We start from the raw sequence: 24461 nt of genomic DNA, 5'->3' as shown, positions 1-24461 counted from the left end.
CCTATTTGAATCTTTCCCATTATTCAAAGTTAAGGTCAAGTCTCACTTCCTTGCCTGACTGCCCCAGATTCATGGACAGCTTTCTCCTCTGCAACTTCTTATTATAGTTATTGTCAAAGCCACTCATCTATCCTTATAAAGTAGGATCACCAGACAGCTTAGAATTTCTAGAATAGTCCTGTTTTGAAATAATCATTTTCATTCTCCCCATATTAGATATTCAGGAAATTGCCATATTTGGCCATCTAAGTCATGTAACTGAAACTGGTTCCCATACCCACTCAAAGAAAAATTCTTCTGTCTATGTGCCTGATTTAGAAATCAGAAAATATGTGCCAACTTGCATTGTAATTTACTCATTTTATGTATGTAAGTCTTCTTTACTCATCCAGAGTATATGTTCCCTGTGGACATTTATTCTTTATCATGTGGTGAATTTCCCATAATGCTTAGTACAGTGTACTGTGCATAGCAATGATGCAATGTACATTTTCCATCTGGGACAATTTTCTTTTAAAAAAATTTTTTTTTTCTTTTTAAATTTTATTGATTTTTAAAGAGAGAGACAGAGAGATAAACGTTGATCAATTGCCACCTGCATGTGCCCCAACCAAGGATCAAACCTGCAACCTGTGTATGTGCTCTGACCAGGAATCAAACCTGCCACCTTTCAGTGCACAGGATGATGCTCCAACCAAATGAGCCACACCAGCCAGGGCCTATTTTCTTAACTTGAACAAAATTTCCAAGTTCCAAGTTTGGAAGTACCCCAACACATTGATTCTAGTCAGGATTAAGTATGGTTATTTCACTGAATTTCTTTTATTTGTATCAGTAATATGTTGTAATTATACCTGGAATTATAAACACCTGCCAGGTGTCTGTTTATCCTGCATACTTTGGTATTCAGTATATAATACAATGTGTTTGAGATTCTTCACAGAGTGGGCTCACAATGAATGCCACAGACCTTCTTTATGACAGAGTGTCAAAGGTCTGAGTTTGCGGACTGATTTTCTGAAAAAGTTCCATATCCTTCCATGAGCCAAGTGTTTAAGAGTGTCCCATAAATGCTGGGCAATTGGAGTCTTGGGGCTATCTCTCTAGCTAACTGGAGTTGCTAAGTAAGGTCCAGGGAAACTTTAACAGACAGGAACTTCTTATATTTGTTCTATTGACTTTTTCTGCCAACAAAAATGTGTAAAAAAATGTGGTGTTTTTAAATAAAAGCACCCGGAATAAACTCCAATTTTAGAGAATTATTTTCTGGACACACATTTTGGGGAAAGGCTGGAGGTAGCAGGAGACAGGTAACAATGCCAGGTCACTTAACAAAACAGAAAGGTAAGGGCCAGGGTTGTAAATCATTATTTATAATTGAACAAAGTGGTAATTTTAGCAACTTTCCATTCTCAAATACCAGACCATACTCATGGTAATCAAGCTATTACTCTGATACAGTTTGCTTATCAGGAGAACAATTTGAGATTGTGACCTGAAAATGGAAATTGTCTTTCAATTCATTTGTATTGCTAACCGGGTAGAAAACCTATAGATACTGTGTCATAATTTTTAAAACAAAGTCAGGCACCTACGTTGACCTATTTACATTTCTTTCAGAAAAAAAAAATCACATGAAAGATACCAAGAAACACATTTTAAAGCAGACAAACTAATTGGTTTTACAGTATTCGAATGGAGGGTTTGTCAAATAAAGCGTACCTTAACAGTTAATAGTGTCACTTAGAGCCAGAAAATTATTGGCTTATTTGTTATTGGATAAAAATAAGGCAAAAATTTTTGTATTAGGAAGTTTTAATGTGTTTAAAATCCTCATTACAGATTAATGGACATGCTTACTTAGCATAGCTGCTCATTAATTTGAGACTAAACATTCACTTCTGTGTTTAAATCTCAGTGTTGTTTCTTAACATTTTTTTACTTCTCTTTAATTACATCTTGCATTTGAGTTTGGTCTGTACATTATTGGAGATGTAGAATTGATTAATGCAATGTATAAATGTAATGGAAGTGAGTTAGACATCTTAGCTATCATTTCATTTTAGTGAGCAGTTAAACCACATTTAAGTGGGTGCAGATCTAAGAGATTTAAGAAGTATAGAAAAAATGTCAACTTCCCTGAATATATTTTTCACTGTCACTTGGCATTAATAGATAAAAGGGTTTTAATTAGAGTTATCAATAATAGGGGAGCTGGGTAGGATTCAGTTCCCATGCACACAGCTTGTTCTTTAGGATCATCACTGTCAAAGAAGAGCAATTGTAGGTCTGTTTTGGTGGAATCTCAATGTCATCCGCTGGTGATTAAGACTATCCTAAATGCAGTGTTTAGAGAGTCAAGAAGGTGCCAAATTCATTATAGGTTAGTCTGAAAGTGGAGCCACTTTCTATCAAGTGTATTCTTGATAGAAATGTGTTGTCACATTTTTATTGAGGGCATGTATGGGCACAATTTATAAATATTATTTTACTTACACTGCTTTAAGGAAAATTTAGCTAGTAATAAGTCAAACTGAAATCCTGGTTTCTTGATTTAAAGGAGACATTTGAATCATTAGCTATGTATTTAGTAGAAGACTGAAGTAGTTTCTTTAGGTTGAGTGACTGTGCATGCCAAGGACAGAACTTCTTTTCTAAAAGACTTTCAAAAAAATAAGATACATATTTAAAAGTTTCTTTTATAAATGGGGTTATAGAACTTAGATACTCCAGAAGCTACCAGTAAATCCTGAACTCACACTTCATTCGCCACCATGAAGAAGTCCTTGTATCTTTAGAAATCATAAACGCTTTGAAGAACTTGTCAAAGGTGTGTTATAAAAGATAATCATATTTTAAAATGTTTCATGCTAACAATCACATAGTCAATATGTAAGATGTTTGCTTAAACCAAAAGTATTTAAATAATTAAAAATTGCTCTTCTTTAAACAATTTGGAAACTCCTTCCAATGTTTATATAGGAATGATCTCTCTCAGGAGAATATGGGTTAATTGAGTTCTCTGTTTACCTAGAGACAGAGTTGAATTCGTTTAGGCCCAGAGAGGAGATCTTCAAGCCTTGGGACTATATTTGGCCCTGGGCTTAATGTCATCTGGCTTTCTGGGTAATGCTATGGTATTCACCACAGCAGGATCCCCAAAAATCATTACTCCTACTCTTAGGCTCTCTTCTTCCATTCAGAATGAAGCTTCTTATAGATTAGAGCAGTTGGAGAGCTGCAAATTGGTTAATTAGCTAATCATTGTTGGAAAGAGTTGTAACTAATATTGGGGAGCAGAGTGCCAACTCCTTCTAAATCACCAGAGCTACTTGGCCTCCAACTCTCACCTTTCTCCCGCCTCCTCCACCCTCTGTCTCCATACTCCCAATATATACAGCATCTCCTTGTAGTTTCACACTGTAGCTAGCTCTTTCTCTCTCTCTCCCTTAAATATTGTCAGATAGTTCTATTATACTTCCATAGCAAATCCGTGTTGCTGTTCTAGAAGACAACTATTTCTCACCTTTCCTTTCTCCACATATTTCCAATAACAACACCCCCATTCTCAGCTGATGACCTTGCCAAATACTTCATAGAGAAAAATATATACAATCAGAAAAGTACCACCTCATCTTCTCCTCTTTAATTTCTTCAACCGATCTGCTTACAATGGAAGTAGTATCCAGAAGTGTCCATGCTCCTATTTCAGGCCAACCTCTCCAATTGTGTCTCAGTCCATTCTCTCCTTCTCAAGGACTTCACTTTTACCATCACCCACTTTCTCATTTTTAACACTTTTCCCATTTCCATTGAATTATACCCATTGGTATAAAAATATGACTTAATATCATCCCTTTTAAAAAACAAAGAAAAAACCTTGACCTCCACATCACTACTTCCTATCACCGGTTTCTCTGCTCTCTTTCACAATAGAAATTGTTTACTCACTTTCTCCATTTTCCCCTCTCACTCCAGTCAGGTGTGCATCCACAACATGTCACTGAAACAACTCTTACCAAGATTATCAGTGACCTAGATCTTGCCCAACCCAATGGCCAATTCTGCATCCTTAATTTCATAGACACTTTCTCCCTGAAACACTTTGTTCTCTAGACTTCAAGGACAATATGCTTACCTGAATTTTCCTTCTGCCTTCCTAGACACTAAGAATTCATGTGTGATTTTGGAATATATAACACAAGATAGATAATATGCTATTATGTATAGAATGTGGACTCTTAACAAAAGGTACCGTAAATGATCTTTTCATTCAGTTTCAACTTAGGATGAATAAGACATTAAACCAGTTTTACAGATGAGGCCTATAGTACATGTATGCTACATGCTTTATATGACTTTATGCATAATGGTTAGCTTCTTAATTATGTTTGTATTAGTTAGTACAAAAATTTGTTTGCTTTCCCCATGTATTAAAAAATCATCCACAAGATAAGAGAGACTATACCTGGGATTTGATAATTAGCATTAAGAATCCACAATGAAAATAATCCATGTTTAGGAGATAGAGAATTGAATGTTGAGAAGTGGACTACTACATAGAATAAAATATATGTAATATTATAGAATAAATAGAAGGTGAATAAAATCACAGAATCTAAAAGATACCTGAGAGATCATCTTGCCTGGCAACCAATCCAATGTGAATGTGTTATTCTGTGGCAAAATGGGAAATATGAAAACAACGGTATGTGTGACTGTGTTTGATGTTGGCATAAGTTTGCTGTCATATTTGCAAAAAAAAAAACAACCCAGAAAAATACCTGTCCTTCCTACCTTTTGGGTGTGATTTTTGCAAAGTGCTTTCATGACAAAATTAAATAGTTGATAATCTTATGTAGATCCCCTATTATTTTTGTACTGTTATATGAAATACAAAATACTGGGAATGTGTAATATAGCCCCATGCTTTCTTTGTATGAACTGGAGAGTGAGGAAGTGAATTGTCCAAAATCACACAGTTAATTCATGGTACAGCATGTACATGAAACTACTGTATCCTGACTATGAGTATGTTTTTCTTTTTCACTATTTTATTAGATCTTATTTATTGGAAAGTGAGATCACTGCTTTGCAATTGTTTAGTTGCTCTATACTATGAGAGTTTGCTATGATCATGGAGCAGTCAGGTGTATCTAAAAACTCTAAAAACTCCAACATTTACTGTTTGTCAAAATTCAAAAGTGAACTTGTTTCCTGATATATCTTTTTTTATATATGTAACTCATGCTAGTTAGCCCTGTTAATGGTGGCTATCAATAGAATTCAGAAATTGCCTTACTTCACTTCAATTTTACATCTGTGTTTTTACTGTATCATCCTTTACTAGAAGAGATTATGGGCCTGCACATGAGATACCCATTAACTTTAATGGAAGTGCAGTAAGAAGGGATTTAGTAGAATCAAAACTTTAATTTTAAATGGTTCTTATTGTGACACCAAGATATAGACAGGACAGAGGTGTCTATTCTGTGGGCCCTGGGGAGTCAGATGCCTCCCCAGAAATTTCTAAAGGAAGAGAACATAGCTGTAAGGTATTTGGGTTGTAAGGCAGGCACCAAGAGCAGACAGAAGAATGAGAAGAGCACAGGCAGGAAGGGGCAAGTGAGTTGGGTCCGAGTCTGGAGGCTGGCAAAGAGAATTAAGAGGATACAGCTTGAGTGTGAGCAACAGAATTAAGGATCTAGGAGAGAAGCCCAGAGAATGTGTACAGAAGGGATTTGACTATGGAGAATCTGGCCAGCAGAGACTGTATAGCCTAGGCATGGATATGGGAAGCCAGAGTGACCTCAATGCCCAGCTCAGGTGACTAGAAGCAGGATAATCTTTCTAGATGTTGTACCTTATTTTCCTGTAACATTAAAGCCCCCCTCCCTGTTTTTAGGTCACTCTTGTATAGAAACCAGTTATTAAACCAAATAAATGAACAGTGAGCTAATGGCTATTCAGAGCTGACTGAATTAAGTACTCTTGAAATTCCATCTGCCATTAGGTACTCTCAGCTGATGATGGGTCTTGCTGCATATACATTCCCCTGTTGCTCATACCTAATGTAATCAGTGAAGAGGTGGGCTCATAATGAAGCACATCATCCACACTTTCCCCAGTCCTTCCATCTCCACTCCCCCTTCTTTGCCTGTTTTCTTACCCCTTCAAGTCCCATCTCTAGTCTCCTTTGTCACCTTCAGTGGGAATCACCAGATGGAGCAGCAGCAGCCTTAGACTCTTAAATACACTGGCCTCTGAATAGGATTTAATAAATAGTGACATTCACAAGATTTCTAGAGGCCAATTTACAAGGTGACCAAACTATCTACTAAATGGTCCTAAGGCTCAGGGTGCTGACACGTTTCCAAGGACCTTAGAGGGAACTTAAAATAGAAGGTCTTGATAGAGATTTATGATACACCCTTACCAGGCTAAGGTACATTTATATACCTCATGTCATTTCAACCCCACAACAATCGTAGAAGTGGATTTTTTTATTCTCCTTATATACAGAGGGAAACAGAGGCTCAGACATGTTCAGGTTTCAGAGCTGGGATTAAAATCTAAGTTTGTCCAGCTTCAGACCAGGCTTTTCCCACTATCCCTCGATGCCCCAAGAAAATATAGTAAATTATCTCATTTATTTGCTCAAATAAATAAAATGTGATTGCTATTTCTACCTTTTTAGTTTTAGTTCTGTGTAACATTCTGGACAACAGGTAATTATCTGTACTTGGCTTAAAATGGCAAATGTTAAATTCCTTTGATCTTCACACTCTACTTTTGGTTCCTTCTTTTCTTAGAGGGAATGGTGAATATTAGCCTGTTTTCCATGGGATATTTTGACCACTTGACTCCCTTAAAAATTGGCCAGAAAAAATATTTTAATGTAAATATCAACTCTTTGGACACCCAGGACTCCATTAAAATGAAATTAGAAGATGACCTAGTTGGCTGTAACATGTCACTGCTGTGAAATCTTTTTGTTTTGTTTTGTTTTGATTAAAGTTATATTACCCGAGGACTTCTGTCTGCATCTTATGTAATATTAACTGTTCTCATTTAATTATAGACTCATGAATACAAACTAGAATAGGAACAAGTTATGGTAAGACAGAAAGCAAGGGACAGAAGGATCCTAATGTGAACTGGGTTTAAAGTTTTCCAAACTGGAAAATGTAGACTCCCTGCATGGGGAGGGGAGATAAATCCTTTGAGGCTGCTGCACCTTGTTTTTACAAATGACCAATGATGCAGATTAAAAATATTGAAAGGACAGAAAGCTCATTCATTAATATAATATAACCTAAGTTTTCATTTTATTAGTAATGCCATGTCAGGGGAGGTCTATGTGTTATAAACCAATCATGGGGATAAATGTAGCAGTTTGTTAATGAAACTACGAATGGAATTAGTTTAGAAGCCACATGGGTGTCAGTCATGGATGTTATTTAACTGGGCCAATAGCATAGTATTTTGTGTTATCCATATGTCACTGGCAGTTTTTAGGGAAATCCAAGCATTCATTGACAATTAAACTTGCAACTTTTGAGTTTTTCCTGTTTTTGTTGAATTTATTAGAGTGACACTGGTTAACAAAATTATATAGGTTTCAAGTGCAGAATTCTATGATACATCATCTGTACAATGTATTGTGTTCACCACCCAAATCAAGTCTCCTTCTATCACCATTTGTCCCCCTTTACCCTCTTCTACTTCTCCTCTCTCCCCCTACAATCACCACACTTTTGTCCATGCCCATGAGTTTTTCTCTTTTTTATTTTATTTTAGCTCTATCCTCCCAACCCTCCCCTGGCCCATTATAGCCCCCCCCCCCAGAGTTGTCAGCCTGTTTTGTGAAGTCATTGCCAGGTATTGTGGGACGACATCAGGATGATTTTAAGGGGGAAAAATGACCTATCTTCTCTCACAACCCCTTAATAATTATGTACTTAGAGGTGTGCATTGAGCTCTGCTGGGTTAACAATGTAGTGATTATTATTCTTTTAATGTTTTATATTAATCTCAATGTTTTGTATTAGGGCTAGCTGCTGCTTATGACTCTAAATGCCACAGCCAGGGTATTTTTGATATCTTGTATTACCCTAATCGCCAAGAAGTATGCTCTAAACTGATTAATTCTAGAATGATTAAACCATCCTATGCAATTCATTTATTGTTGCCGCAGTTAATTGAATATTTGATGATTTAAAAGTTCCCTGATTATTTCCTAAGATATGTATTTATTACCAGGCAGATGATCTGTGTGTGGTCTCTCAGTGGCTACATGGGGTGGCAGCCTACACTGTCATATGCATAGAGGGTAGGCACTTGTGAGGGCTCTCAGTCAACTCACCACCTGCCTGATGTGCACCTGCTGCCCCGGCCTTCAGAGGACCACATTTGTGCCCAGCACAAGAGGGTTTTCTGGGGCCAAGAGTGAGGAGAGCACAGCCTTCCCTGTGTGGCATTCAGCTTGCTTTCTGCTCCAGGAAGAGGGATTGGAGAGGGGGAATGCAAAAAGATGCTGCAGTTCTGAGTGGCTAACTTGCACTTTGTGGACTATCTGAATACTCATGAGAGGATTTAAAGAGAGGAGTAGGTGGCTTTGGAATCAAACAGCAGTTTGGTTACTCATCTAGTAACAGTTCTAATCCCAGTGTCACCACTAGCTCTCTTCCTCAGTCTTCTTTCACACCTGTCCAAGTGACTCCAGAATTACTGTGAGAGGGGTGTGTCACTCTGAGAGAGAGAGAGAGAGAGAGAAAGTGCAACTGGGCAAAATTTGGGCAGAGCCCTAGCCTCAGTTCAGCTTTCTTCCCCCAGCGCAGCTCTTCAGGAAGCAGAGACTGAAGTGGCCTCAGGTGGCCCCACCACTTCTCGGCCATGTCAAGTCCTTGTCCTCTCACTCCTATATGGAGTGAGGACTATAGTCAGGAACTAGGCAGCTGGGAGCTTCTGCCGGACATGACTCTCTCCGTAAACTCGGTAGGTACCCTCTCCCAAACACCTAAATCAGACCTCCTGTGTGGTATTCTCAGTATTGTCTGTTTCCCTTGTAAATGTTTGTCTCCCCAGTTTGCGTGGAGTCTTGAAGGCACAAATTATGTTGTCTTTAGTTCTTTAAATCCTCCCTCTTGGCACCATTCTGAGCACAGTGTGAATTCAATCAGGATTTTTCTGTCTAAAGAAATAAATGGGAGAACTGAATAGGTGAAGTGAATGAATGCCATCCTATTATCTTTGTCAGGATTACCTTACAATGTATATCCCAGTGGACCTCTAATTGTTTTTCCATCCCATCTAGACATGTAACTCAGAAAGAAAGAGTCCAAGTTTCACACTTATTGGTATTAGCAATCCACAATGCCTCACACTGTTCTAGGCACTGAGGAAATACTGATTAACTCAAAAACACTTGCTGATGGAAAATCACTGGCAGCTCAAATGTAGTTGTCTGGCAGTGAAAACAGCTGTAGGACAGGGCTACATGAGTTTGTGGAACTAGTGGCTCCATGTGAATGCTCGATTCTAGTATTTGGAACACTCCTTTACAATAATCTGAACACTCCGTGTGGATGCATATTTATTTGGCTGCCCTTGTCTGTAGAGTTCTTCCCAATCCTGAGTGCTACTGACCCCAACGTCATTATTAAATTTGCTGTAAAGCCCCAGAGTCCACAACTCTTTCTATTTTAACAACATTTCCCCCATAAGGAAATAGATAATTATAATACCAGGTGTAGAGATGATATTTGCAGTTGACAAGAGTGAGTCAAATCTTACCTTGAAAAGATGAGAAGACTGGACTTAATAATAAAGTAGTAAGAAGAACAACAGGACAAGGAGTAAAGTTACAAAGTCCTGCTCCCAAATGGTAGGGCCAGAACTCCCACCCAACTTTTTAGGCTGATAAGCAACTGTTTTTGCTGGGTCTGCACATTGCTGATATTTTTCCTCTTTATTTAAAAATTAATGTTTATGCATTTGTGTGGGAAAAAGGGAACAGAGACCTCTTCATGAGAGAGGGCCATACATTTTTAGCTTAGGCAGCCCACACTGATCCAAAGCAATAATGATATAAAAGATTGAAGAGTTTGCTATAATCATTTTGACTTTTGTGTTTGGGGAAGATATTTGTTAAAAAGTTTAAGGATTTTCTTGGAAAATACAATTCCTGGAGCACTGAACAATGGAATGAGATTTTATTTGTTGTGAAGAATACTCAGCTGAGTTCTGTAATCTTGTAATACACCACTATCTCCCAGTATATGTTCTATAAGTACTCATTCTGTGCAATGGTAGTAATTGTTAATGGGGGGAGGGGACCATGAATACTAAAAATCTAAGAATTCAGTCAAGAAAGTTGGAAAGTTCTACATTAAGCCAATTAGATAGGTGGCACAGAGCCTTTAATTTGCATCATGAATCTCCAACAGATGGATAGTTTGCAGCATTTCTCACACTTATTTGGACATGGAACCTTTCATCTTGAATAACTAGTATCCAGGAGATGACCTCCTTTGTAGCACTTTCCACAGTTACTGTTGTACATTAACTATGTGATTCTTCATATCTGCCTTCCTCTTGAATCTGCAAACTCAATGAGAGAAGAAACTGTGTTTCCTTTTGCTTCCCACTGTATCTGTGTCTACTGCAAGTCTGGTGACACAACCCCTGGCCCTCAAAAAATACTTGTTGAATGAATGGATGAATGAACAAACGAACTGCGCTAGACCAAAGCACCTATGGTTCTTTACTGAAAATCTGCATTTAAGGTTCTTTACGATGTGTGCCCAGACAGCTTTTTTAACCTTTCCTTCTACTGTTCTACCCAGCATTAGAATATGATTGTTCTTGGAAGGGTGACTGTATAATTTATCATCCAAACTGGGACATTTTTGAGATAGAAAGAGGACACATTCAATTAATTATCCCAAGATAACCCAGTCTGGATGGCCACTTGTTGGTGACTCTTTCTTAGCCTGCCTCCCCCACTAGGGATTTTATGCTACTTGGAGCAGGTAACTTTATATGAACAAGGTATTCAATAAATATTAGCTGAAATTTATGCATTCACAATAGCAACTTTAATGCTTATTTAAGATTTGCTGATGATTTTAATATATATTTTTTAATGTTGAGGGAAACTGGATCCATATTCTAGTCTCTAATTTCTGAAATATAGTTATGTTCATACTCCAGTGTATCAGAATAACTAAGGGGTTATGACTTAAGTACCCTGTAAGAGGCCCGGAACACGTAGATTCTGTGGAAGTGCTCTGAATCAAAGAGAACAAATGATCTCTTTACAAGAGCTGGAGATAGAAATGATCATATTGCAATCCTGGACAGAATGAATGTGCGAAGGACAGAATTAAGAATGTTGGGGGGATGCCCATAGCCTACATAGGTGACATCATTCCCAGGGAATCTTTTTCCAGGTGGTTATCCAACTTTCAGATCCTCGGTACATTTCTGCTAGTTTATTGAATTTTTAATGATTAGGAAATTGTCATACTGAAAAAGATGGCTCATGACATTAACTTTGTGTATTTGTAAGAGTCTCTCTAAGTGACAAGGCAAGCATGCAATTTACATAGGAGTTTTACCCTTAGTGTTTTCAATAAGAATTGTAGGCATCTGGTTGGACTCATAAGTTCAAAGAGAACTTAATTTAATCATAGAAGTGTTTCATATAGGCCTCATCTTTTAAAAATCTGTGATGATTATGAGTAACACACTAAACTATGTCAGAAAGTCAAAGAGGCCTTAAAGATCTAGAAGTTGAACTCCTTCTTTGGATAGATGTGCAAAGTGAAACCTGGACAATGGGGAAGGATGGCTCAGCATCCCACAGGAAATCAGTGACAGAATGAGTCATTCTCTGCACCTTGCACTGTGGTCTTACTGCTTCATTAAAGTAAAATGAAATTGGCCATTTGCAGATACTTACTGCTTTGTAAATACAAATAAGGAAAAAACACATTGACAGCTATATTTACTTCCTTTATAATTTTTCCTACAGAGTAAAAATAGTATGCAATAAACTTCTCTGAAAGTAACTAGATTGTGATTAATTTTTTTCCTGTTTATTTTGTTTTAGGTGAGCCTTCCCAGTGATCCAAGCTGTGTTGAAGAAATCTTGCGGGTGAGTTTAAACTTTTATTTCTGTGTCTTTTAATAATGAAGCAACCTATCTGCTTAAGCTGTTTGAAAGTAATTACTGTCCTGTTTCCAGGAGTATAATGTAAGACCCTTCTGGTTTTATACCTCATGTCTCATTTCTTACCTGTCATGTCCATCCCTTAATCAAACTAGTCTCCTAATCTCATCATCCTTCTGTCCCATTCTTGCATCTTTATGGGTCTTTCTTTTGGAGTCTGGATGGACTCACTACCTTTTTAAGGAAACTTTCCCTATTCAAACATCTTACCCAAAATTTTTGCCTTTCTCCTTTCTGGGATCTCATTTTTGCCTCCCACTATACCATTGATGGCCCATGGTTATGGAAATTGTAGCCTATAATAAGTGGATGAGATATGGAAGTGTGGATGGGAGGAGGAGAAGAAGACAGACAAAAATGATAGCAAGTTATGGGAAATGATACTGATGGGAGTGAATTTGTGCATGAGAATAGCATGGATGCAGCACAAATTTACAAAAGGTGGCAATAACCTCTCCCAAAGTGAATGATTAGCCAAAAGGAAAAACCAAAGCCAAGCCAGAAAAATGTATCTCCTGTTTGTGGCTTTTGGCATCATAAGGCAATATGGTACATGAAAAATAAGATTCATGGAAGAGAGGTCCAATCCTGCCTCTACCATTTGTCATTTCTATGATTTGGGCAGATTATTTCATCTTTCTGAATCACTCTTTCTTGTCTGTAAAAGAGTACAATAATACCTGTCCTAATTCCCTTATAAGCTGCCAAGTGGTATATAATTGCTCATTATTATGATAAATGATTATCAGTATGGCCACAAGAAAACCATGTAGGACTTTCATCGGGGAAAGAAAATCTGTGTGCCAGTTAAAATTCTGCACATACCCCCTTTCCTCACTTACCAAAGTCACTGCAATTCCCTCTAAGACTCCCCCTGTTAAGTGCCTTCTTAGCAACCCAGTGTTAAAAGCCAACCCTGTGAAAATGCAGTCAAAGGAATAATAAAGAGCAGAAAACTATTTACTATCAAATTGAATAGCCACATGATTTCACCTTTTTGTGGATATTCATATAATTTTTTAGTTAAAAAAACACACATTATTATTAACTATTACAAAAGAGTCCTATCATTCTGATCACAGATGAGATGATCTGAATTGGGGATATACTGGGATCTGAGGGTCTGAGTGTGGGGTGGTTCAGTGTTGTAAGTGTGATGTACTGGGAACCTGTTCACTTTCCATTGGGTGGACAAAGGTCAGATATACCATATAAACCAAATCCTTACTAGTGTGTCAGCTGCCTTCCTAAAAGAAACATATTGCCCTAATCTCTACAGTAGTCTTTATTTTCTAAATGATGTCAATAGTCTTTTGTTAACTACCAAAAGAATTCCGGACCCATTTCAAAAATCACCACCTAATTTGTCACAATGGAAATCTTAACTTACAAGCAGCCTGGCCTGGGTGCCTACATGGCTTACAGAGTGACTAAGTGAGGGGAGCAGATGAACACCTGTCAGGGGCTGGCAACTCCAGTCTGCTGGGGAAGCCACTTAGAGAAACAACAGAATGTCACTTAAACATGGAGAGAAAAGAAGCAGGTTGCTTTGAGAGAGTAACAAACATTCTTCTGTTGCTCTTACAAGAGAATCTAAGGAAATGTCTTTTTAAATTTTTTTGAGGGGCTATAGATATACAGAATTCTTTTTTATCTGTTTTTATTGATTTTAGAGAGAAAGGAAGAGAGAGAGAGGCCGATGTGACAGAGAAACATTGATTGGTTACCTCCCATACGCACCCCTACAGGGGATGGAGCCTGAAACCTGGGCATGTGCCCTGACCAGGAATTGGAAGAACCCTTAAGTGCTCAGGACAATGCTCAACCAACTGAGCCATACTAGCCAGGGCTAGAATTCTTTTTCTACACCAATAATGAGTGGGATTTTTTTTTTTATTGAAGAATGACATATTTCATTTCCCATGCTTAGAATAAAAATAAGTTTTCTGAAGTTTATGTCCCAAATTGTATTACTAATTCTTAAATTTTATAGACCACATTACATGGAACAATAGACTTCTTGCTATATATTTTTGTTATCACCATTCATATTTCTATTTGCTTATGGGCCTTGGAGTCCACAATAAATCTGCCACTTTGCTCCCCATCTACCTCCTTCTTGGAGGGAGTACCTTTTCTCTTTATCTCTAACTCTCTCTAACCCCCTCATTGCTTTTCAAACTAAGCAGAGTCAAGAGCAAGTAGAGGAAGGAACCCAGGGACAGGAAGAGCTGGCCTTCAGTTGCTCATCACTGTGTGACTTTTCATCTAGGAAATGGGATATTCACCTTTCCACCCCACCATCTAACTACAGTGAAGTATTCTTTAAAGTGTACACACTTTATGTACACTGTGCATATGTAACATGGAGATCTCAGTATGTTTGCTTTCCCAACACTTCCAGCCTCCCTAATTCCCCGCTTTTCCCCCTCTACAGCAGCAAAGACAAATGCATGCAGACCTACTTCATCTCACATAGGGACAAACTTCTTATATTAATCAAGGACAACACAAACGACCTCTCTACCAACTCTTAACCCACCAGTGCCCAGGCAATGGAAATACTTCTGCCTAATACATTTCATTTTGGCCCCCTTTTTTCAAAATGCTGTTCAAATTCAAACCAGTTGTGTGTGTGTGTGTGTGTGTGTGTGTGTGTGTGTGTGTGTGTGTGTGTAAAACATGATGACTATAGGTACCATTACTGTGTAGTATATAGGAAAATTGTTAAGAGACTAAATATTGTGAGTTTTCATCACAAGAACATTTTTTCCTATTGTGGTAATTATTTCACAATATATGTAAATCAAACTATCATGTTATATACTCCTTGAACTTATACAGTGATGTATGTCAATTATTTCTCAATAAAACTGGAAAAAATAAGACCTGTAATCAAATGCTTCAGGCATTGGCTGACTTCTTTTACAAACTTTGACTAAGAATACCAGCAAACCAACATACTTTGAGCAGATTTGGGGAATTAATTCTTTCTTACTGCTACTAATAAAAGAAATAGCAGTAATGTGCCACTTACTGTATGCCAGGCAGAGTACTTAAACACATTATATCATTTTCCCTTCAGAACAGCCTTAACACATTGTATTATTAATCACATTTTACAAAACAGGAAATGGTGAAACCCAGAGAGGTTAAGTAATTTGCCCCCAGGTCTCTGGCAATGATATGTCATGCATTCCTTCTGTTCCTATTGGTTTACCTGAATCCATCCACAATTCACAAGTTCCAGTTCACTTTATAATTATGGCATCAACCAACAGTCCATTTCAGCTTTTGTTGTTTCCTTAATTTGTGCAAATTCAATTCTGTCAAAATAATTTCAAGCAGAATTTCAAACAAACCAACTTACAGCACTTTTCTTCCAGATTGCCCTTCTCCCATAGAATAAGTTGCATAAATTCAGATGTTCTTACTACTTGTCAAGTATATTATTGCTTATTATAAATTTTACAAATTAGAAACTTCAAGGCAGTAATCTGCTCAGTGCAGCCCAGCCTGTGTTCCTGCTTTTATCAAGCTACCCTCAAGTACAAACAGAAATCAAAAATAATAATAATTCTGGCCCCAGTGATGGCATTTTGGACTTACAATTTATGTATCATATGAAGGATTCCTAAGCAGCTCATATGCAATAATATGAGCAGCAGCAGAAGCTTTTTTTCTAAGCTCCACGGGGTTTTATGGGTCCTACAGTAATCATTTCTACAAGAGCTAAGCCAAGGAGAGTAGCATATACTAAATGCTACTAGCTAAGGATGGATGTTCCATGATTATTTGTTTTGCAGTGGTATGATTTATTTATTCCTAGCAAGATTTACTTTAAGATATCAACATACTATCAATTAAATCCTTTCTAGAGTAAAAATGCAGATATAGTTATTTTCTTAGATTTGACACTGAACAGATTGTGTTTCCTACCAAAGTACCTTCAGTAGTTGATAATTTCATATGCAAACATCTGTAAGGGTAAATCACTGTTTATGAAGGATGCTAAATTTGCTAGCTAGGCTTTAGGGAACTTGATTTTATAAACTGTATTGTCTTACAGATCTCTTCCTGCCATATGGATCAGGTTGGCAAACACCAACGTGGGTATCTCTTTTTTATTACAGCATGATGTGTGTTTATAGCCATCTAAATTATGGCAATTCTACTTAATAGGTCTGTGTTTAAGTGTACAGTTTTAGCATGACTAAAACTTACTAAATAATTACAAGATGACCATGTACAGCGCTTGCTATTTTTTGTTTCTTTTAAAGGGGAAACAAATGAAAAGGCCCACCTCAAGAGTGAGGAAAAAATGATCCAGGGAACAAAGTTGGTCAGATAATTATGTCTGAAAGGAGATTTCATTATATTTTCATAGCTATTCAGCATAATCAAATACCTTTCAATAGAATTTATTTGATAGATTTGACCAATAATTAAACAATTGGCTTTATATTCTATCATATTAATGTATAATGTTCAAATTGGAATCATGCAAACAATTTTCTATATAGCTGTCTTAAATACTAATACTTCCAGAATGTCTCAAAAAACATCTATCTTATTCTGGTGTAGACTTTAAAAATTATAGTTTTTGAAATAGTAATATAGTGTTCCATCCAAGAAGGGCAACAATTGCTAAATATAACTTAGACTATAATTAATGTTAACAATGATGGAGCCAAATAAATCAACTAACTAATGATAGTACCCTCTGCTATTCTGATAACTAGCTCTTACCTAATGACATTGGGAAATATGTAAATTTGCCAGCAGGTAAAAATGCCCTTGGCTGCATAAATTATGTGGAGTATTACCCTTTCTGAAGCTAATTCAAAGCATTAATGGACTTAATGTGTAGTATGCATATGTGAGGTGAGCTATTCATGAAACAATTAGCCCATAAGAGATATTACCCATTATTTCCTTCGCAGTAATCATTTCCTCTTTTCTCAAACACAAACCAAACCAGAAGAAAGATGCTAAATTTAATTATAACAACTATTATGTGAACAATGTAGGTAAGCCATCCAATGTGCTTCCAAATGCACTTAGAAACTGTCAAGCAGTTTAAATATTTTCATGTGGAATCTGGGAGTTTGCATCGAGTATATAATGTGAATTTTAAGCGATTACACAGACATCACTGGGAAAATGAGTAATGTGAGTAACAAGGTGACTGGCCCAGTGAATCATGGGAACCTGTCAAACGAGGACATGTTAGGGAAGAGATGATGTCAAATGCCAGTAACTTAGCAACTCAGCATTTAGCCTAGGGAGTGAGCAAGAGTAGCCCCTTTAAAATAGTTGAGTAAATATATAAGTTCCTATATATCTTAGGTGTGCTATAAAAATAAGTTTGTTTTCTGTCAACCTGTTCATTTTTGTGAATATGGTGATTTATTATTTTCTATTGAACTGAATGAAAGCAGGTGAGAATTTAAGCCACATGTAGAATTTATACCTGCTTTCTGTATCTTGGGTATACAGAGAGGGTATCAAAACAATGTATTAGTTTTCCAAAAAGCATTTAGGCTTATCTGAAAGAAGTAATAGCTTCCAACTGTTGTTTGAGAAGCAGCCTTTTTGTCCTGGCTGTGCTTGTAGGATTGGGTTGGCATCTTCCCCTTTTGAAATGAAAGAATAAACCAAAGCTTGTCCCTTCTCTTGTTAATCACCAAATGCATTATGGAGAATGAGAAAAAGAGATATTAAATCCATAATTTATCTAACTAGAAGACATCCATAAACCTACATCACAATTTAATGTGTGAAGGTCAAACAGGGAAGAATCCAAGAGACAGTTCTGGGTTACTGATTTGCAGGAATAATGAGAATGGGTGTAAAGGTTTGTGATGGGAGTTTCCATGGGCCAAGTCTGGGACATACATCTCTTGAGAAGTGGGAAAGGCAGGATTGAATGAGAAATTACCCAACTAATCCACATTTGTGGAAAGCACTTTGTTGCTGAAGCAAAATGGAAGACTGAGATGCTGCTTTGTGAGAAGTCTGCAAGACTGATGTCTCTTGATAGGACAGAAGTATAAGACAAAGCAATTATTGGTGATACACCCTGGTGTTCAGAAGAGATTCCTGCTAGTCTTAGATGAAACCATAGACCCCACTGCCAGAAAAACATCCTTCACATAACTGGTCCAGGAAGAATTTTTACCACTAAAACATTAGTAATAATCAAAATAGAAATTGTCATAAGAGCTATGCAAAAATACACACACAAAAAAAGGATATGATAAAAATGTAGCACAAAAAAAGTGTTGCTAGGGAACAAATTAAAGCTATGACCAGCATAGTTGCAAGAATTACTTTAAAAAAGCAATGTTATCCAGAAAACAAGAGCTAAAACAGTGCTACAAGAGCTAAGAGATGCTATTTAAAAAGTAGATAAACCAAGAGCTGCAAAATATATAAAACGAACAATAAGGAGAAATAACTTCTCAGATACAGACAAATGTAAAATAATCATGAATAACAATTTACTCACCACTGTATAAATAAATGTAATCATCTAGATAAAATGGACAATTTTTCTAGTGAAATGTAATTGATAGAAACTGACTCCAGAAGTAAAATCATATGGTGCTTGTCTCTCTCTGACTGGCTTACTTCATTTAGCATAAGCCCAGGTTCATCCACGCTATAGCAAAAGGTAAGATTTCATTCTGAACAAAATAAACAAACAAAATGGAAACAGACTCATAAATACAGAGAAGAGACCCACAGCTGTCAGAGGGGAAGGGGGTTGAGGGCTGGGTGAGAAAGGTGAAGGGATTAAGCAAAGAAAAACAACTCATAGACACACATAGCAGTGTGGTGATTACCAGAGGGAAAGGGGGGTAAGGTGACACAGGAGAGGGTAAAGGGGTATAAATGATGATGGAAGGAAACTTGACTTGGGGTGGTGAACACACAATACAATACACAGATGATGTATTATAGATATAAATCTTTGGTCAATTATGTGATTTGAAGATTTTTTTCTTCCAGACTGTGGATTGTCTTTTCATTTCCTTGATGGTGGTTTTCTAACAGTAGAAGCTCTTTTATGGATTATGACAAAAATGTGACAAAAATGTGACCAAAAATGGATTCTGTAGTTTATTTCATTGGTCCATATCCTTGGCCTCTCATCAATACCATAATGTGTTAAATATTGTAACTTTATAGTATGCCTTATAATAGGATAATGTGAATCCTCCAGCTTTTTTTTCCAAAATATTTTGGCTATTCTAGCTCCCTTTCCATTCTATAGGAATTTTATAAACATATTATCTATATTTACAAGAAATCCTTTTTGACTGCTGTTTAGTATTGCATTGTATCTATAGATCAATTTTGGGAAATTTGACATCTTTATTAACTTTGTTGCTTCTTTCTTTTTTTAAAAAGTATCTTTATTGATTTCAGAGAAAGGAAGGGAGAGGGAGAGAGAGAGATAGAAACATCAATGATGAGAGAGTCATTGATCGAGCCCACAACCCAGGCATGTGCCCTGACCGGAAATCGAACCCCAATCGCCTGGATCCTAGGTCGACGCTCAACTGCTGAGCCACACCCAGCCAGGCATGTTGTTTCTTTCAATTCATGAATATGATGTGCCTCTCCGTTTATTTAGGTTGACCACTACATTACAGTTTGGGGTAAATCTAAACCTATTGAAAAACTGTATGAACAAAGTTATCCATTACAACATTTTTGTAATAGCAAAAATAAATGCTACTATATATATCCAGCAATACGGGAATAGTTAAATAAATATTTACCTATACACTCAAAAATAATTGGCCATTAAAACAATGACTTTGAGTATGATGTAGTGACATGGAAAAACTTATGATTTAATTTTACGTGAAATAACCAGAATATAACAATCTAATTTTTATAGCTATATAAAAATATGGAAAAAAAAGAAACTAAAGAAAAATACTCTGAAATAACAGTTCTTATTAGGGTGACAGGATTATGGGTGAGTTTTTTTCCTCTTTTAAAATTTTCTCAATTTCTATAATTTCCATTACTTTGATAAAAAATTTTCAGAAGGATACTGTTGAGCTGGATTGCATTTAGCAAACAGTAAGCAGGATAGTGAGTGGATTTAAAATCAGAATGGCTGAAGATAGACTAACTAGAAGAAAATTGAACTAGAAGAGGGAGCAGGCCATAAATGCCTGAGGTAGTTACCATATGAAAACTAGGGACTTACAAGGAGATAAGTATTTGAGCAATAACAAGAAGAATGTTCTAGGGAGACATCAATCTTAAAGAAGTAAAGCTTTTCTCTTCTCACCTGCTGAACGTTCCTGGATTAGTGGGAAGATTGAGTGAGCTGATATATGTGAAGCCCCTAGAATAGTACTTGAAACACTCATTAAATATTAAATCCTTCCTCTCTGACCTATGAATATGTTTAAGGATCGAAGGGAAGTGAGGTCTCTGTCACCAAAGGTTTTGAAGAAGTACTGTGTTTCTGAACACATGGAGGATGACAGCCAAAATCCTTATCTCTTGCCACTTTTTCTGGTTGAAAGCCTGTATGTTGCTTCCATTAAACATTCTCAGCCTTGCAACAAAAGTTATGTCAAAACAGCATTTCTCCAAAGTCCTCCATTTCTGGGATGAACATGCTTACATCAACAGACTCATCTAGGTCTCCACTAGCAGCATATACATTAGAAATTTTTGAATTAGAAAAGAAAGAACTAAAGCCCATCAAAAACAAAGGCACTGGGTCAAAAGGCAGCTCCATTTTTAATTTTTTGAAGAACCTCTATACTGTTTTCCATAGTGGTTGCACCTGTCTGCATTCCCACCAGCAGAGTACCAGGGTTCCCCTTTCTCCATATCCTGGCCAGCACAAGTCATTTGTTGATTTATTGATGGAGCCATTCTGACAGGTGTGAGGTGATACTTCATTGTGGTTTTAATTTTGACCTAGTGCTCTCACTTCTAGGAATATATCCTAAGAAACCTGAAACACTAATCAGAAAGAATATATGCACTCCCACGTTCATAGCAGCACAACTTACAATAGCTAAGATCTGGAAAGAGCCCAAGTGCCCATCCGTAGATGAGTGGATAAAAAGCTGTGGGACATTTACACCATGGAATACTATGCAGCTGTAAATAAGAAGAATCCCATACCCTTTGGGACAGTATGGAGGGACCTGGAGAAAAGTATGCTAAGTGAAATAAGCCAGGCAGAGAAAGATAAACATTACATGATCTCACTTATATTTGGAATCTAAAGAAATTTAATAAACTGATGAACAGAATAGATTCAATGACATGGAAGCATGCATCAGACTGACGAATGTCAGAGGGATGGAGGAGGGCGGGTGGGTGGAGGGGGAGAGAGTAACCAAAGAATTTATATGCATATATGCACAACCCAAGGACACAGACGATGGTGTGGAGAGGGACTGGGGAAGGGGATGAGATGGGGTAGAATGGGTCATTGGGGAGATAAAGGGACATTTGTAATATTTTAAATAAAAATCAATCAATCAATCAATAAAAATAAATAAATAAATAAATAAATAAATAAATAAATAAATAAATAATAAAAACAAAAAACAAAAGCATCCTTGCTATCTAGGCCTCTAATAGTTTTGTATTCAGTTCCCTTCCAGCTTCTCAGGACCTATTTGGACTGGAGGAAACCTATGAAGCTTGTCCACACTCAAACATTGCAGCCTCTTTCCTTTTTTTTTTTTTTTTTAAATATATCTTTATTGATTTCAGAGAGAGGAGAGGAGAGGGAGAGAGATATAGAAACAATGATGAGAGGGTCATTGATTGGCTGCCTCCTGCATGCCCCCGCTGGGGATCAAGCCCATAACCCCGGCATGTGCCCTGACCGGGAATCAAACTCTGTCACCTGGATCCTAGGTCAATGCTCAACCACTGAGTCACTCCCGGCTAGGCTCTTTCTTTCTTTTTATCCCAGGCGACCCCAGCCCAGCATCACACACCCAATACTTTTGATACAAAAGTAAATGGTTGTCTGATCTGGAAGTTCCACCCAGATGTTGTAATAGCCTGGTCTGTGTTACAGAGCAAAGACCACATAGCCTTTGGAAGACCACTGGCTTCTGGAAGAACTGGGCTTAAGAGGAAAGCAATGTGTCCATGACACTGGACTGGCGATCAGGAGGCCTCAGAGCTAGTCCCAACACTTCCACTACATTATTTTGTAACCCTCAGCAAGTCTCTCAAGGATTAAGTGCTACAGTTTTCCCATCTGTAAAACTGGTGTTGACTATTTTGTACTGTTTTTTTAATACAGTAACAATAGCCACATATGACTCGTTATTTAAATTTAAAATAATTACATTTTAATAAATGTTTAGTTCCTCAGTCCATTAGGCATATTTCAAGTGTTCAACAGCCATATGTTGCCAGTGGCTTTCATAGGACAGTACAAAATATGGTATTTCCATAATCGCAGAAAGTTCCAATAAGAACTGTCCTTAGATTATCTCTTAAAATCCATCTAGGTTTTCGTTCTTAGTCTTATTAAATAAAATCAAATATAGTTTTACCTTCTCAACTATGTACTCTTTTTTTAAATTTATATTTATTGTTGAAAGTATTACAAATGTTCCCCCTTTTTCCCTATTGATCCCCTCCATTCTGTACCCCTCCCCTAAGGCCTTCACCCCACCATTGTCTGTGTCCATAGGTTATGCATATATGCATATAAATTCTTCTGTTAGTCTTTCCACACCCACCCACCCCCGCCTTCCCTCTGAGATTCTTCAGTCGGTTCCATGTTTCTATGTCTCTGGATCTATTTTGTTTATGGACTTATTTTGTTCATTAGATTCCACAGATGAGTGAGATCATGTGACACTTGTCTTTCTCTGACCAGCTTGTTTCGCTTAGCATAATACTCGCCAGGTCCCACAATGCTGTCTCAAAGAGTAAGGGATCATTCCTTTTTACAGCTGCATAGTATTCCATGCTGTAAATGTCCTAAAAGATGCTTGATATTATTTCAGTCTTCTTGAACTTGTAGAGACTTGTTTTGTGTCCTAACATGTGGTCTCTCTTTGAGAATACCCCATGTGCACTTGAGGAGATTGTATATTTTGCAGCTTTGGGGTGAAATGTTCTCTAAATGTCAATTAAATCCATCTGATTGAGTGTGTCATTGAGAGTCACTGTTTCCTTATTGATTTTTTTTGTCTGGAAGACCTATCCAGTAAAGTCAGTGGGGTGTTAAAGTCCTCTACTATGACAGTATTGCTGTTGATCTCTCCCTTAAAGTCCTCTAGAAGTTTTTGCTTGTTTGTTTGCTTGCTTGTTTTCTGCCCTGTGTGAATCTTTTGTTCTGAGGTGGGTCTCTTATAGGCAGCATATATTTGGATCCTGTTTTCTTATCCATTCAGCTACCCTACGTCTTTTGATTGGGACATTTAACCAATTTATATTTAAGGTTATTATTGATAGGTACTTATCTATTCCCTTTTTATTTCTTTATGCCTATGTTTCTCATTCTCTCTATTTCAACTTCTTAGTACATTACAGCAGCCCCTTTAACATTTCTTGCAGTGCTGGTTTGGTGATGATAAATTCCTTTAGCTTTTTTTTTTTTTTTTTTTTTTGTCTGAGAAGGCCTTTATTCCACCATCTATTTTGAATGATAGCCTTCCTGGATAGAGTGGTCTTGGTTTCAGATCCTTGTTTTGCATTACCTTGAATACTTCATGCCATTCCCTTCTGGCCTATAGAGTTTCTGATGAGAAATCAGGTAAGAGCCTTATGGGATCTCCTTTGTAGGTAACAGATTACTTTTTTCTTGCTGCCCTTAAGATTCTGTCTTTGTCTTGAATTTTTGGTATTTTCATTATGATGTGTCTGGGCATGGGCCTCTTTGGATTCCTCTTGCTTGGGACTCTCTGTGCCTAAACTTGTGTGAGTTTTTCACTTACCAGGTTAGAGAAAGTTTCTTCCATTATTTTCAAACAGGTTCTCTAACCCTTGCTTGCTTTCTACATCTTCTGGTACTCCTATGATGCAAATATTGTTATGTTTCATGTTGTCCCACAGCTCCCTTAAACTGTCCTTCTGTTTTTTTAAATTGTTTTTTTTCCTTTTGATTCTCTGATTGAGTAAATTTTTCTACTCTGTCTTCTAATTTGCTGGTCCAATCCTCAGCTTCCCATAACCTGCTGTTTATTCCTTCCAGTTTTTTTTT

General features: G+C 37.1%; 1 protein-coding gene across 6 annotated transcripts in view; it reads left to right on the top strand.

Moving 5' to 3' along the window:
* Positions 1–24461, top strand: part of AFF2 (ALF transcription elongation factor 2) — a 393556-nt gene that overhangs the window by 224877 nt on the left and 144218 nt on the right. For all 6 annotated transcript variants that reach the window (XR_013998027.1, XM_081125977.1, XM_081125975.1 and 3 more), the window contains exon 4: positions 12116–12160. Coding sequence is in view for 5 of the 6 variants with exons in the window: in XM_081125977.1 (XP_080982103.1) it covers positions 12116–12160 (45 nt within the window). In the remaining variant the exon portion in view is untranslated. The remainder of the gene's footprint in view (positions 1–12115; positions 12161–24461) is intronic.

Source organism: Miniopterus schreibersii (assembly GCF_964146895.1).
Source record: "Miniopterus schreibersii genome assembly, chromosome: X".
Classification (NCBI taxonomy): domain Eukaryota; kingdom Metazoa; phylum Chordata; class Mammalia; order Chiroptera; family Miniopteridae; genus Miniopterus; species Miniopterus schreibersii.
The sequence above is the reverse complement of the archived record's forward strand: the minus strand, read 5'-3'. Positions and strand labels throughout refer to the sequence as shown.